Below are 15,328 nucleotides of genomic sequence, written 5' to 3' on the forward strand. Positions count from 1 at the left end.
CGCCAAGGGGTTAAAGTATAACAATTGATAACAAGTATTATTTATTACTGTCAACTTCCATTTGAAATCTTCCTCGCAAGTGCAACACAGTATCGTACACCAAGAGGTCAACCCTTTGCATTCCTCAATTTAAGAATAATTCTATAGCATTAATTTTCATTGTGATGCAAAATGACATAACTGCTATAACATTGAAATTTACAAGCCACATTTTCGTCGATTTAATTCTATATAGCCTTAATCTTTTTAAATTATCATATACTTTAACCCTCGGGGTTCAGCATTTGCATTTTCTCTATTTTTGCTCATTAACCCAAATACCACGTGTGTTTATAACGAATCGTACCATAATGTGACTCTCAGTCATTTATGAGAATAAAAGGAATTAACACCAGAACCACTGAGCATTTGATACGATTGAAATGTAATCACTATATATATTGTAGTAATAATTATTTTCGGTTTCCTCGGATATTCATTACAGTATTCAAGTGAAACTATTTTCAAAATCATTCCGAATATTCAATGCATTGAAGATACCAATAATTGCGAAACAGAAAAACTGAAACCAGTCATTTCATAGCACGGTAGTTCTAGTGTTAAAATATTATTCCTTTTCTTTATAGAGCCCAAACTTGAAAAGCCCAGAAAAACGTCTGGAAACACGAATCAAAAGATCTAAGTAAACCGTTCAAATGCGACCAAAAGTCACATCGTGTTCATTAGGGTTAAAATTTGTACTCTCCGCGAGCGTGTCAAATGATTTCCATTGAAACGCATCCAAGTGCAAAGGGTGAACACCGAAGCCGTCGAATAAATAATAGAAAAATGATTTTCTACTCACAAGTGGAACTTGCTGAACCGGGGGCAGCCCGGACGGGCCCGCGAGAGGTTCGGTGCTGTGCGGTGAGGGTAGCCGGCTCTGCGGTAGGTTCAAAGGTAGCACGCCAGGCGTGCCGCTGGTGTTGTTGCTGAGGCTCATGTCCGAAGGACCGCTGTGTACCGAGATAGGGCTGAGAGAACCCCTCGTCTCCTCCAGGCTGGCCGCATCCTCGGAGTCCCTCCTGGGTCGATCGAGGGCTAAAGGTCCTGGACAGGGGCTGCCGGGTCCGGCGGGGGATGGCGGACACTCCGTCATGTCTACGGCGTCGGAGGGCTCGCTGGTTGTCGTTTGCGTGACGTTCTGTTGCGTTTGATCGCATTCTTTGCCGGCCAGCACTCCCGCGCTGCCGGACGCGTTCCCCTCCCTGTCCCTCTCTTTGCTCGACTCCTTTATGCTCTCGCGTTCCCGATGATGCTCCCGCGACGTCTCGCGCTGCAAGCCCTCGGACGTGCTCGTGTGCTGTTGCTGCTGCTGCTGCTGTTGCTGTTGTTGCTGCTGTTGTTGCGACTGCTGCTGCTGCTGTTGTTGTTGCGACTGCTGCTGCTGCTGCTGCTGCTGCTGCTGTTGCTGTTGCTGTTGCTGCGGCTGTTGTTGCTCGTCCCTCGACGCTACCGCCGCGTTGATGTTCGTCATGTCCGCTAGACCCTTCACCTTGAGGCTCTCCGCTGTCTTGAGGAGAGCCGATAGCTGGCAGTACTCGACGTTTACCTCGCCCTTGTACATGAAGTCGACGAGGGTACGTAGCTCGGCGAAACGTACGTCCTTTAGGATGACTATGGGGTGGCGGTTCGGGTGGTCCAGGAACAGGGCCTGGAAGTAGCTGGAGCACGCGGAGAGGACTACCTTGTGTGCGCGTATCGACGGCCCCTCCGTGCACGCCAGTGTCACGTCCACCAGCGACTCCGACTCCAGCAGTTGACTGAACACACCCAGCAGGTTGCTCTGATGATTGTTCCACCTCAGGCAGTAATGCTCACTTCCCATGTCTGAACTGCACCCCGCAACCCTGCTGCAGAAGAAACATTTGTACCGATCCGCTCGCTACTACACCGCGCTTGCTGCGCTCCGCCGCACGTCGTTCGGTGTTAAACGGCGTCCCCTTTTCTTTCGTCGTCATTTTTCAGGCTTTTCATATTTCTTTTCTTTGTCCCGGTGGTTTTTGTTTTTCGGTTCGCTTTGCCTCGGCCCGGGTTTTGTCGTCCGCCGCGTTTACACTCGTCGCTCCACGTGTGACAGGCGTCGAGGCTGCTCGCTGCTTCGCCGTTGATGTTCCAAGGAGTTTCTTTTTTTTTTTTTTAATCTTTGCAGCCCTAAGCGTCGGGCTATCGTTTGCCGATCGGTCGGGAGAGATTTTGAAGGACGATGGAAGCTACGGGGATCTGTCCCCTTGCGAAGATGACTATTTCAGACTATCGACTATTTAGCTACAGCTTGCTGTCCAGGTAGAGAGTCTCAGAAGTTTCGATCGTAGGCCTTAATTGTTTATCGTAGAGCTCTAGAGTCAATCGTCCCGTGGCAAATACTGTCAAGATACCTCAATAGCACCTAACTTTCTCTACTCCCAAGCTTACAATTCCAATTCCAATCTACTAATTAGCAAACCAAGCATCGAAATATCGATTGCGACGTGTTAATAAGCTGGCTCGGGCGAATAAGAAATTCTTTCATAAACGGCCGAGTAATCGTTCAATCCGTCCTTGTAAATAATCACTGCGCAGCTGATGTTAAGGGGGTTTTTACGTCCGGGCGTTCGTGTATTTCCCAATAAAAAATCCATTACCTATTGCAAGCGCCCATCATCGCCGGCCGGTGCATGACTCCGACCTAATCGCGTAAAATTACACGCGGCGCCTAATCGCATGTAAATCCGCACCGACACGCACGCATAAATTAACGCGCGCCGCGGTATTTCTTTTCTTTTTTGCCCGTCGGTCCCGCATGTGGAAAGGAACACGGAACCGAACGATGTCTAAATTGGAATTCCTTGTCCGCCGATGGAAAAACCGTATGTGGGACCGTTCGCCTGTCGCCTATCAGAATTCCTTCCGGCGTAAATCACCGTCCGCGGAAGCGTGAGCGCCGGCGGCGGCGGCGGTGTCGGCGTTCAGCTGATTCCACCGCGATTTATTCGATCCGACGCCGCACGCCGCGCTAAGGACCGCCGTAGTCCTCGTTTAATTCCGATCGTGGAACACGCGCAACGGCGACACCGAATCTAATATCAGAAGCGTCGATCCGCCTCAGAAATGTGGAATCGCGGATCACATTGTCCGCTCGAGCTAACGTCGGAAGTTCGAAAGAAACGCGGCATAACCGTTGAACCTGTTGAGTATACTATTAATTATACTGTTATCGATTAATAAGCTTCGAAATGCATTGTTATGCAGTAGTACCATATGCAACGAGTATAATGAATATTGAAATGTGCAAATAACGCGAAAGTAGAAACGATTACCATTAGAACGAGCAGTCAAATCGACCTTCCAGAGTTTCCCGATAGAAACTCTAAAACTGCACCTACTTTCCAATTGATTCGCAATTCAGTTCGCGTTCCAGTGAAACGTCTTCGAATTCCGAAATATTTCACTAATTTCAGAGACCTTTCAACTCCTCGGAGCACCGTCTATAAAGAAACGATCCATAAGCTAGCAGTTCCAATGCGAAGGACAATTCTTTAATCATAGTTCCAACCGTTCAGTCCCGCTCGGGACAAAGTGTTTCCTTGTTCTGGTCTTCGCGGTATAATCTATGCAAATGGGGATTTGCATAAAGATCCGCAGCCAGCCGATAAGGGCGCACGCAATAGAATTATCCTTGCGTCCGAGGCTTCGCGGCGGCGTCGTCGTGAAATTGCAACGGGAACGATCGTACACCCGGTATATCGGAGCCAGTCGATCTTTGGATTTCAAATGCCGCTTGCGATACGCTCGCTCCCATCGCTACACGCCGGTACACCGGCCGAGATGCACGGCCGATATCAGCTGACGATAACCATCGCTTATCTTTCATTCGTATTTATTGCCACGTCTAATGCGTGAACGGCGTGCACGCACGTGTCGCGGCCATGTGCGGCCGCGGCTGCACACGTGTAACTACACACGTAATTATCCACGCGACGGAGAGCACCAGCTCGGCCGAGACACCGCTCCGCTCCGCTCGCTCGCTCGCGTGTTCCGTTCTGTCCGGGGATACGCGCGCAATCCTCGCGTGATCCGCAGCTCCGACCCCGTGATAACGTGCCCGTACGTGATAACACCGCCGGCCGCAGCGTATCGTAATAATAAAGAGAAAATAATACTTCTCCTCTCTCTTTTTTTCACGTGGACCCAAATTGCCGTGGGATTATTAGCGGTCGTCAGGCCGTTCTGAATAATTCAGCGCGACCCCGCAGCTACCGCCGCCCGTTGACACACTATTATTTGGATAATGGACGTTTTAATTAGAACGATTTATGGACCCGCTATCGCCATACTTTTCGGCAGCTCTCGGTCTGTTTGAATCGCCGCCCCGGATTATGGACGCTGATTTTTCGGGGTAATGCGCTGGACGCATGAATGCACACAGGCTTTCTACGCGCTGGTTTTTGGGTTATCGTAGATTCTATCGGTAGAAGAATTTTGACTGTAGTTTCGAGCATTGGATGTTCAGATCGTATCTTTTAGCGTGATTTTTCAGTGGTACGTTTTACCCTTTGCGGACGGATGTCAACAGAGCTCGAATTTTCATAGTTGGAACACTAAATGAACGAATGATTTAGTTATTGAAACAGCAAGAGGTACGTAGTTTCCTTTTTCTCATTATTCAAGCAATCGATATGTAATTTGACTTCATCTGCTGAAGGTTTTGTATATTTCGAAGAACCTTTGTCCGCTAAGGGTTAAGGAAGAGTGAAGGATGATTATCTTTATGATATTCGTTAGGATTTAGAGCAGTTTAATGTAGTTTAACCCTTTGCGAAGGAATGTCGGCATTTTGCTGAGGTCAAACTTCCATGTTTAGAATACCCAGTTGTGAAGAAATGATTTAACTATTCGAACAGCAAGAAATCAGTACAGTTTTCATATTCTCTATGATTTAAGCATTCAGTGTTTAATTTAGTAGAATTTGCAAAAGGTTTTGTATACTTTCGACAATCTTCGTCCGCAGAGGGTCAATAACTTAATATGATTTCATGGGTTAGAATTCTTTTGTCGATGGTATAGTGTAGAGTATATTAAACGATATTGGATATTTTAGAGGATCCATGAAACGTTAATAAAATATCGACCGCGGGCGACGAATTAAATTCGGTATGAATTTCGGCGTACTTCAAATCACAAATTTAAAGTTCCGGCAAATATTTACCGAAAGCTCGATTGCTTTTTTCTCTGTTTTTTTTTTTGTTTTTTTATGAACGTCAGAGTAATTCCCGGCGAAAAATCATATCGCGCCGTGAATTATTTCGCCGAAATGTATTTTCAGCGTGTTCGGGGGTTCGTCCCTGCGAAATAATGAAAATCGCGGGAAAACTGTGTCACCCGAAACCTCGCCGGGATTTTTCGAGCGCGTCACGATGATCATTGGCACGATTTTCGGCGAATCGCGGCGCCGAACCGGTGGCAACCGTTTCATCATTCAGTTAGCCAAAGCTTTCGGTGCAAGGCGCTGGCAAGAGCACGATGATCGATCGCGGTTTGAAGGGAGGGGGCGAAAAAAAAGCCGACATCGTAAATTACCAGAGAATCAGAATTTTTGGCAAATATTTCGAGAACGAGCTGCGCCCGCGTTGCGGATCTTTCCCGTGTCCTCCCCCTACCATACCGTGATACGAGTGCTAATTACTAATTACTCGATAATTACCAACGTCACGACGTGCTTCAAACTTAATTTATAAATATGACCGGTGGCGTCCGGTTTACAGAACTGGTCAATTTGGAGATTGAATATAGAATTCTTTCCTGTTTCGCGTTTCTCACCCCTTAATGAGGATGTTTGGTACTTTTTAAATTTCAAAGAAGAAAATTAAACTTTTGAGGATATGTATTAATTTTTGTAACTAGAAGTGAAAGTCGTAAATATATAATTGAATTATTTAAAGAGTATAATATAGGATTTATATATCGATGCTACGTGTTTGTAAAGTTTTGTAGATTGCAGTATTCAAACGATTAAAAGAGAATGAACAATTAATTCATAATTCTTTTTAATAACTGCAATAAAAAATATTTACGAATACCACGTTCTAAACTGTTTGATAATTCTAATGTTAATCCCTTGTTTTAGAAGAACGTGTGAAACTCGTAATGATTTCAAACAGAATTTAACAAACATTACTCAATTCTTGTGAACTCAAATAAAATACCATTTCATCAATCCTATTTTACAAAAGTGAACAAAGAATATACATAGAACCTCTTCCTTTTCCTACTAAATCATCAACGACAAAGTTATAATATCGATCAGAGCTGCGAAATAAATCAAAGAGCAAGAGGTTAAACGCGTTTCCAGGTTCTGCCTACGTTTTCCCGCGGCCCCCGTGTTTTCGTTATGTAAGAAGAGAGACACGGGCACGTATGCTTCGGTTATTCGTGTCATTTCAGAGTTTTCTTTGGGTCAATCCGTTTAAGCGGACGCACGCACGTGTGTCCCGGGCGGTCGCCGCGCTGTTTGAACCGTGCGCGCGGATTTGATGTTAAACAGTCCGCCGGCTGCCTACGCAATTAGATTATACGCGTACGATAAACGGCCGGGAGCCGCGCTTCCTGGTTACTAGAAGGGCTTTCAGAGAAACCCGTGGCTTTCCGTGAAATCGGCCGACGCGATCGGCTCGTCGCCGCGATTTGTCACGCATCCCCGTGACACGGGCGTTACGTCCATTTTGTCGCGGTCACGCGGCGCGGACGCACCTCGCGACGATCGAGGGCATTTCTGGGAAACGGATCTACGGATCTACGAATTCCATCGTCACGTTGATATCGACGTTTTACTTACATTCATTATTGTTCTATTATTCATCGCGTTAATATACGAGCGATAAAAGAATTCATCGAATGTTCCGCGAATCGAACGAATCGCAAATTAACTTCCTCTAACGTCGAGTCAAACGAATTCGACGAAACGAATTGTTACTTATTTTTCATATGAATGAAATGTTATTTGGCTATTATCAATCTTTAAACGAATTCTTTTTTTTTGACTAAATTATTAATGATAATGTAGATTTATCAGGCGAGTTGAAAGAAATGATAGAATAATGGGTTAACTGGGCGTAGAAAAGATTTCTTGACTTCGTGAAATGGAAATTAGGTAGATTCAGTGGAGTTTTGTAAATGAGAAAATAATCGAGTGTTTTAACTGCAAGATTTTAGAATGTTTGGAAAGTGATGTTCTTTTACTACGAAACGTTCGATTTGAAAATGTTTAGGTATCTAAGTAAGACAGTTAATAGAATGTAACAGAATACGAAGAGACAGGTGATATAACGCAGAAATCTCTGTCTCGAAGAGAAATATTTCAAGCATATAATAAGTACACAACGAGGGTACGCCTATCTGTCCGTTACAGTTCTTTAAACATTGGGCGTCTCCTATATGTAAACACTATTGATATCGATAGCCGAGTCGAAGAGAAGAGCAACAAAAGCGGAGGATTACGCATTCGCCGCGATTCGTGCGGAAGATTGTGAACACAACGTTGTAATTCCTTGAACATTCACTTTTCAACGCTACTAATAATAAATCCTGTAAACCGTTGACGCGCTAAACAAAACGAAAGATAATCGCATCGTCGTTCAATGGAATTATCCATGAAACAAACGAAATGTACGCTCCATCGTGAAAAACTATTTTATTGCTTCGAAACGGCGGGGAAATTCTCCGAGCAAACATGGCATCGCGATAATTCAAAAGCACGCGAGACTTATGGGACGAATTAAACGAAATAAAGCCGTGTAATTTCGCGAAACATTAAAGGACTGTAATAACGACGACCGCATCACGCGAAAAATAAAGTTAAGCTTAATTTCCCTGCCAGTAACGCGGGCGCTGCGAGAGCTCGCCGTTTCGGCCGGCGTTAAATTGTTTACAGGCTTATCGTTACATTTATAACTGTTTCCGTTTAACTTTCCATCGAACTGTAACCCGACGGCGGCCGTCCGCGTGGGACGTTGTCCCGTTGATTTTTCAAAGTGCCGCGCGTGCCGCGCTGAATTTTTGTTCGATCACGCGCGACGCGTAAACACGCGTATTAAAATATCGTGGATGATAATAATATTTTCTTGTGCACGGTGCAACGGCACTGTGCAACATTATACCGCGCGCTATCTGTTTTTCGTAAACATCTCCCGATGAGAAAGTTATATAAATTCCGACGCGGCGGGGAACGTTTGATTCTTTATTTCCTCTCCCCGGTAATAGAAGCGTAATTGTAATACCGTTTACGCGAGAGAGGAGTTTCCGTAATTTCTCTCGTTTTGCGTAAGGATTATATAATTACAATTGCACCGCGGCGAGACCGGATTCATTTCACAATTGAGATTCATTGATTAAGAGCGCACGATGTTCGATGAATTGATAAAATTTCTGTGTAGAAGTGTCCGACGATAGAGCTCGAAATTATTCCGCGATTGTCTGAATTGTTCCGTCGAGGAATTTCACATGCGGCGGCTTCTTTAATGATTACGATTCATTAGTATGCGCTATTCATTAATCAGTAATCGTTAATATAAGCGTAACACACGAGCGTCTGCATAAGTTATTACTCCTGCTATCCTCGTAATCGGCCCGATAAGTGACGAGAACAACACGCATAATGATAATGACTGTAAGCAAATCGTTGTATCGAGAAGACTAAACAAGCTCGAACATAGAATGAAGGAAAATCGGATATATATAAAATCTTCCTATAATCTCAGTTAACAATTTAATGCAGATCATAAACTTCGAAAAACAACATTAATCTTCTGATATTATTATCAAATATTATATTATAATATTCCATACTTGAAATTTAATGTCAATCTAATACATTCAATCAACATCATTAATATTCAAATAAAATAAAATAATTTAGAAATAAAAATTAAAATGAATAAAACAAACAAGAACTGAAATAAATTAATTTACGCGTGACTTCTTATTAACCCTTTGAACTCTGTAGGCTCCAATATTGCACCAGGAATAATATTAGATATTTTAATGAATCTTAAAGAAACTACTCTATAATTATTAGATTTTAGACATCCAAATTTTGTATTAAGGAAAACAAAAGATCTGAAAAATGTTATAGCATTTTTCATTTTCACCAGGGATAATATAAAAATCAGTTGCAGTTGCTGACAGATTACAAAACAACCTGGTGTTAAGGGTTAAGCTGGTTTAACCTGTCAACTGAGGAATTTACTTTCAAAAATCTCTTGTTGTGCTTGCAATGAAATAAGAAAATGAAATGTGTACTTGTGAAACGCAGAACGAATACACCTAGGGTGTATTTCAATAAAAAACTAAAGCAAGACGAGAAAAAATTATACGTACATCTAAAAAAAATACAGAATTCAACGTTGAAAGAATTAGTATCATTTCAAGTTCTAAGATGACGTCTATACCCGTCAAACGCAGTTAACTGGTTAAAGAGATGTCTAGATCTCATCGCAAAATATAAAATGCGAAATATTCCTAATGAACAATTTCGGCGAGTATCAATTAATTCGTTGAATATCATTTCAAGTTCTAAGATAACGTCTATACTCGTCAAACGCAGTTAACTGGTGAAAGAATTGTCTAGATCTCATCGCAAAATATAAAATGTGACACATTTCTAATGAAAAATTTCGGCGAATGTCAATTAATTCGTTGAATATCAATTAGTTCAAAACAGTGGAGATTCAAAAGCAGATCCGAGGCGGCGGTCGCCCAACGAGTCCGCAGCCAACTTTACGGATATCCGAGTGATACGTGCGTGCGTGTCCGCGCGACAGAATCGTCCGGGTTTCGTCGTTAACGATTCAACGGGTGCCGTTGTGTGCGTGGGTGACGCATCAACGTTCCGTACGTATACCCGCAATCCGCGATTGCGCACGTTCGTGCAACGGTACGTGTGCACCGCTCGCGGATGATTCGTGCCGCCGTTAAGACGTCCGCGTAACGCGGCTCGCGGCAAAAATCATCGCCCCGCGACGCTCACACGCATTCGCCACGAGAAAATCATCGATGCGGCACGCAGTAAAAATATTTGGCTCTGCTTCTGTGAAAACGCGTCGAAGGATTTTTCATGGAATTCTGGCGGAACGATGAATATTTTGTAGATTAACCCTTTGAACTCTGTACGCTCCAATACAGCACCAGGAATAATATTAGATATTTTAATGAATCTTAAAGAAACTACTCTATAATTATTAGATTTTAGACATCCAAATTTTGTACTAAGGAAAATAAAAGATCTGAAAAATGTTATGGCATTTTTCATTTTCGCTAGGGATAGTATAAAAATCAGTTGCAGTTGCTGATAGATTACAAAACCATCTGGAGTGATAAGGGTTAACACTAGAACTAGTCAAAATGATTGATTTCGATTCTATTGTTTATTAATTATATCTTTAAAGTATTGAATATTCGTAAAGATTTTGAAAATGAATAGTTTCACTTGAATGCTATACGTTTGAAGAAACTGAAAATAGTTTACTGTTCGAATTTTTATAGGGATTACATAGTCGTATCAAACGCTTGGAGTTTCAGTGTGAAAACTGAAAGAGAATAAGGGAGAATAGGTAGAAATAGTGAGATTTGATCTCGAGAAAAGTGATTTTGTGGTATTCTATAGTTTATACAATAATATTAATTGTTTACGTGCAACTGAGTAATAGGAAATTATATTGCAGGCATCTGTGTATATTAAGATTGTTAACACTAGAACTACCGAGCATTTAATACCATTAATATGTAATCCGTATAAAAATTGTAATAATAGATTATTGTCAGGTTTTTCAAACATTCACTATAATATTCAAATGAAACTAATTATTTTCAAGATCATTTCAATTATTGAATGCTTTTAAGATATTAATAATTGCGAAACAAAAAGACCAAAGCCAGTCATTTTGACTGGCACGGTAGTTCTAGTATTAATAATATAATTACAACGTCGGAATTATGATAGTAAACGGTTTTTGCTGAGAAATGTAACAAAGGTAGCATACTCCAGATATTTTCTATATTGCTTTATGTCATGTGCAATCGATAGTACATTTCCGAATTTCCGATAAACATATAAAAATCCGCGATTTACAAGTTACGTAGTATCGAAAATGAGGAAAGGTGGAAGATGATGAATTGGACCAGCATCCCTTTCGCAGCTCTTTTCGCGAGCAACGCGGAGTGAGCTCGCTCGCGAGGCAATAACACGGCGATGCAATAAATCCGGTAGGACCGTAAAGAGATGTTTGAGTTAGTCGATCAACAAAGGTTAGCTCGACAACGCGGAACTGACGCCTCGCTAGACCCTCCGCAAATCATCCCCCACTCCTTTCTAAATTAGTTTATCTTCCGCGCGAGTTAGGAAAGTTGTTCTCCCCATTGAACAGTTTGATTTGAAAATTGGAGGGGTGAGTTTTTTGCGGAAGAAATACACTTTAATGGAAACAGAAAGACTTTCGGAAGGTCTTGCAGATGATTGATTATCGAAAAGGGTTGTTTTTCATCATTATAGTTCTTTTTTGGAACAATTCTTTAGACAGTGGTATAATTACTCCAGATTTGAGGTGATTAATTATAGTCTGAAGTTCTGAGGAGAAATATAGCAAATGTGTTTAATTGGAAAAAGGAAGATTCTTGTAACGTTTTAAAGATGGTTGATTATTTAAGTTTTTAGTTATTATAGTTCCTTTTTGAAACATTTATTTAGACAGTAGTATAATTATTCTAGATTTCAGATAATTAATTATAGTCTGAAGTTCTGAGGAGAAATATAGCAAATGTGTTTAATTGGAAAAGGGAAGATTCTTGTAACGTTTTAAACATGGTTGATTATTTAAGATTTTAATCATTATAGTTCCTTTTTGAAACAATTATTTAGACAGTGGTATAATTATTCTAGATTTCAGGTGATTAATTATAGTCTGAAGTTCTAAGGAGGAATATAGCAAATGCGTTTAATTGGGAAAAGAAAGATTCGTGTAACGTCTTCGAGATGGTCGATTAGCTGAAAGGGTTGTTTCCCATTATTCAAATATTCGAAACTGTTCTTTAAACAGTGATACAATTATTCCTGATTTCCCGTGGTTAATTCTAATCTGAAATTCCAACGAGAAATACACCGAATGCCGTCTTTTCACGTTCACCACGGGCGATCCGTCTAAACAGATAAGGGGGCTAACTAATTCAGTTTGATAAGCCCAATACGTCGACATTTATTAATGGTCACGGCGCGAAGAATAAGCCGAGGGATAAACGGGAGAAAAAGGAACAGGAACGAAGGCGCTTGATCGCGTATAAATACATAAAACAAAGTTACTGACGAAGAACACCACCCGTGCAGCGTTACATCCCTCGTTCATTTCCATGATTAATAAACGTTATCTCTTCACGTCGAAGCAGCTGAAGTCATTAGGCGGCTCGTATAAACAGCCAATTTACAACAGAGTAGTAAAAAACTATTCTTTTACACGTGAAAAGTAAATTATACCCGCACTCCCGGGGGGGAATTCTCAATTCGACGATTAATATGTTAAGTTATGTTGATTTATGTGGCGGGGCAGCGTACGGCGTATAATCACCGGCGTGTAATTTAATTTTATGTAATCGCACGCCGATCCCGTTCGACGATTATTGACAACATTTTATTTTCCAATTTGCGCGCAATTTCATCGGCAGGGGGCGGGGGAAATCGGGGGTGGAAGCCACAGCGCACGCGCGAACGAGCGTACGCTCTCTATACCTCACCCCGCGAATGGAATTCGGGGTCGCTATTAATTATTACAACAATCGTGACGAGATAAACGAGCAAGAAAATTAAACGACCGTCCCGATTCCGTGGCCGAGATAAACGCGATTCGAATTCACGCTATTTAATGTGTAAAATTATACTTCGGCGCGGAGTGATAATTATCGTTTTCTCCACGGGCTCCCGCCGGTTCCGAACGGTACGAGCCGGCGCACCGACGGAAGCTGTTTTTAACAGCGGAAGGTGTAGAATTTGCAGGCACCTCTAATTATACGAATTACCACAAAGCAAATACGGCAATCCGACACAGCCGGGGGCACTTTTATTAGGCTGACTCCCCTTTGCCCGACGTCTATCTCGCGACTAATGTCTCGGCTTGTTATCGACAAGACCGGCAACATCGCGCATGGATCGTCGACGGGGTGTACACTGATCGAGGGAAGTAAACAGGAACCAGGCGAAATGATTCCTTGTAGTCCTCGATACTCGAGAAAAGCTTATCGAGAATCGGTTCTTCAATTTTCGGTAACTGGGGTGAAACGAACGTGTTTTCCTCCTGTTTTCATGGGGACGCTTAGTGAACTGAGAAATCGGGCTATTTGTACATAGTTATGTACTGATTTCAGTTTGTCCATTGTTACTCTAAATACTTCCGAATTGATTCATTGTTCTGTGATGTTTTGTAATTATAATGAGACGCGTGGGGAAGGCGTATTTAGCACGATAGAACACTGCTTCGCATTGCATGCAAAGATGATACGGTTTTGAATCTGCAGATAAGGAATATTTGCCGAAAGTTTATTGCTGCAATGAGAATATCGAAGTTCTTTCTATAAAATTGTTAACAACAAAGATTCCCTTAAAAGACTGTTTAATAAAAAGTCTATAAGGGGTTGAAGAATGTTGCGAACACATCTGCAAGATCTTAATGGATTAAACTACCCAGCTCCTCGGCTCACTGTCCACACAATATCCCGGACAACAAAAACTGAGCCAACCGAATATGAGTATTTAATTTTCTAATTGGTTCGCGAGCCGCCGCTGGAAGCTTGAAACTTTCAGCCGGCTAAACGCGGTTATTCAAAGACGAGGAAGGAAACGAGCAACGGCTCCGCGGGCAGGAGCGATTTCCCCGGGAAAAATGGCGGCGGTACCGGTGCCAATGAAATTATAACGAAATTAGGGGCCTCGCGTTATTAACGCGCCGCGTAAATTTTGATTCGCGGAATCGTAGAGCTCCGGCGTTAATTAATACGCGTGCGATTATTGCGGGTCCCCGTGTTACGGTTAATGACGGCTCGTCATTGCGCCGACCGTGAATTAACGGCGACAAAGAGCCGCTGAAGAGGTTTTTCAACGGGTTACTCGTACTCTTTTTTTCGTATCATTTCAGTAAATAACAGGCAATTACAGCATTCGCGGGGATTAACAGTTCCATATTCCTTACGGTACCGAGATTGCAAACAGAAGACCGTATAATGGAAGTTAATTATATACTGTAGTCGATTGAGATCGATGTCGAGCGGTGGAACGACAAGATAACGAAAAAGACGCATTTCCACTGCGATCTGAATGCAAATAAGCCTGTTAATGAGTTCGGTTCACTATAACATTGGATAAAGACGAAGCATATAGAAATATAGCGCGCTGCGACCGTTTGAGTCTGGTTTTTGCAAAAATCCGATCGAAAAGTGCCGAGCGATCGAGCTTCTTTCGTCTCAACGCAGAAACTGAGTTACGCGTTTCTATTTTTACATAAAAACATGTTGGATAATTTGATCGTTTCCCGCTTATAAGTGGATAATAAGAGAAACAGAGAGAAATAATTAGAAGGAAAACAAATAAGTTTAATCGGACTTTTAGGCAGGCGACGGGGAAACGCGATCGCGCTTCTTTCGTTTCAATTCAGAAACCGAGTTACGCGTTTCTAGTTTTATAGAGAATCATGTCGGATAATGTAATCGTTTCCCGCTTATAACTGGATAATAAGAAAAAGAGAAAGAAATAATTAGGAGGAGAGCGAATAAGTTTAATCCGACTTTTAGGCAGGCGACGGAGAAACGCGCCGCTTAGCACTCGAACGGTTAAGCGAAGAAAACTTACTGTTTCTCTTCAATTTCGAAGGAAATCGATCGAAGGTTCACTAGATCGAACAATAATTCACTATAATATCAAAGAAATAAGTAACTCGACAGGGGTCGCGCGTGACGGTTTATAAGTTGGCCGTACATTATCGTCGTGATGTCAGTGAGATACGGCGCGACGTGAGACACACGAAATTCCGTTCCGTCGAAATGCGTCAGGACGCGAATCAAATGATTTCGCGAACGTGTAATGGAACCCCGATAGAACGGGATTGCGTGGCATATTCCGCGCCGTCGTTCATGCATTTCCAGGAACTCCTTTACTTTTAAACTCGGCCCGCGAAGCTTATCGCGCGATCTTCTTTTTCGTCCGCGACCGGCCGGCAGAACTTCGAAAGGAAACTCGGCGGGTTAGAATTTTCATTGTTGCGTCTTTAACGAGCGATAC

General features: G+C 42.4%; 1 protein-coding gene across 9 annotated transcripts in view; it reads right to left on the reverse strand.

The window, feature by feature from the left end:
• The window catches only part of mamo (zinc finger protein 628-like), a 107,606-nt gene that overhangs the window by 72,736 nt on the left and 19,542 nt on the right, over window positions 1–15,328 (reverse strand). For 3 of the 9 annotated variants that reach the window (XR_012999395.1, XM_076370764.1, XM_076370771.1), the window contains exon 2: window positions 845–1,892. Coding sequence is in view for 8 of the 9 variants with exons in the window: in XM_076370764.1 (XP_076226879.1) it covers window positions 845–1,867 (1,023 nt within the window). In the remaining variant the exon portion in view is untranslated. Of the gene's footprint in view, window positions 1–844; window positions 3,780–14,899; window positions 14,951–15,328 lie in introns of those variants that run through there. The other 6 variants (XM_076370767.1, XM_076370768.1, XM_076370770.1 and 3 more) reach the window with 4 other exon arrangements.

This window comes from Nomia melanderi, chromosome 9, assembly GCF_051020985.1.
Source record: "Nomia melanderi isolate GNS246 chromosome 9, iyNomMela1, whole genome shotgun sequence".
Classification (NCBI taxonomy): Eukaryota; Metazoa; Arthropoda; class Insecta; order Hymenoptera; family Halictidae; genus Nomia; species Nomia melanderi.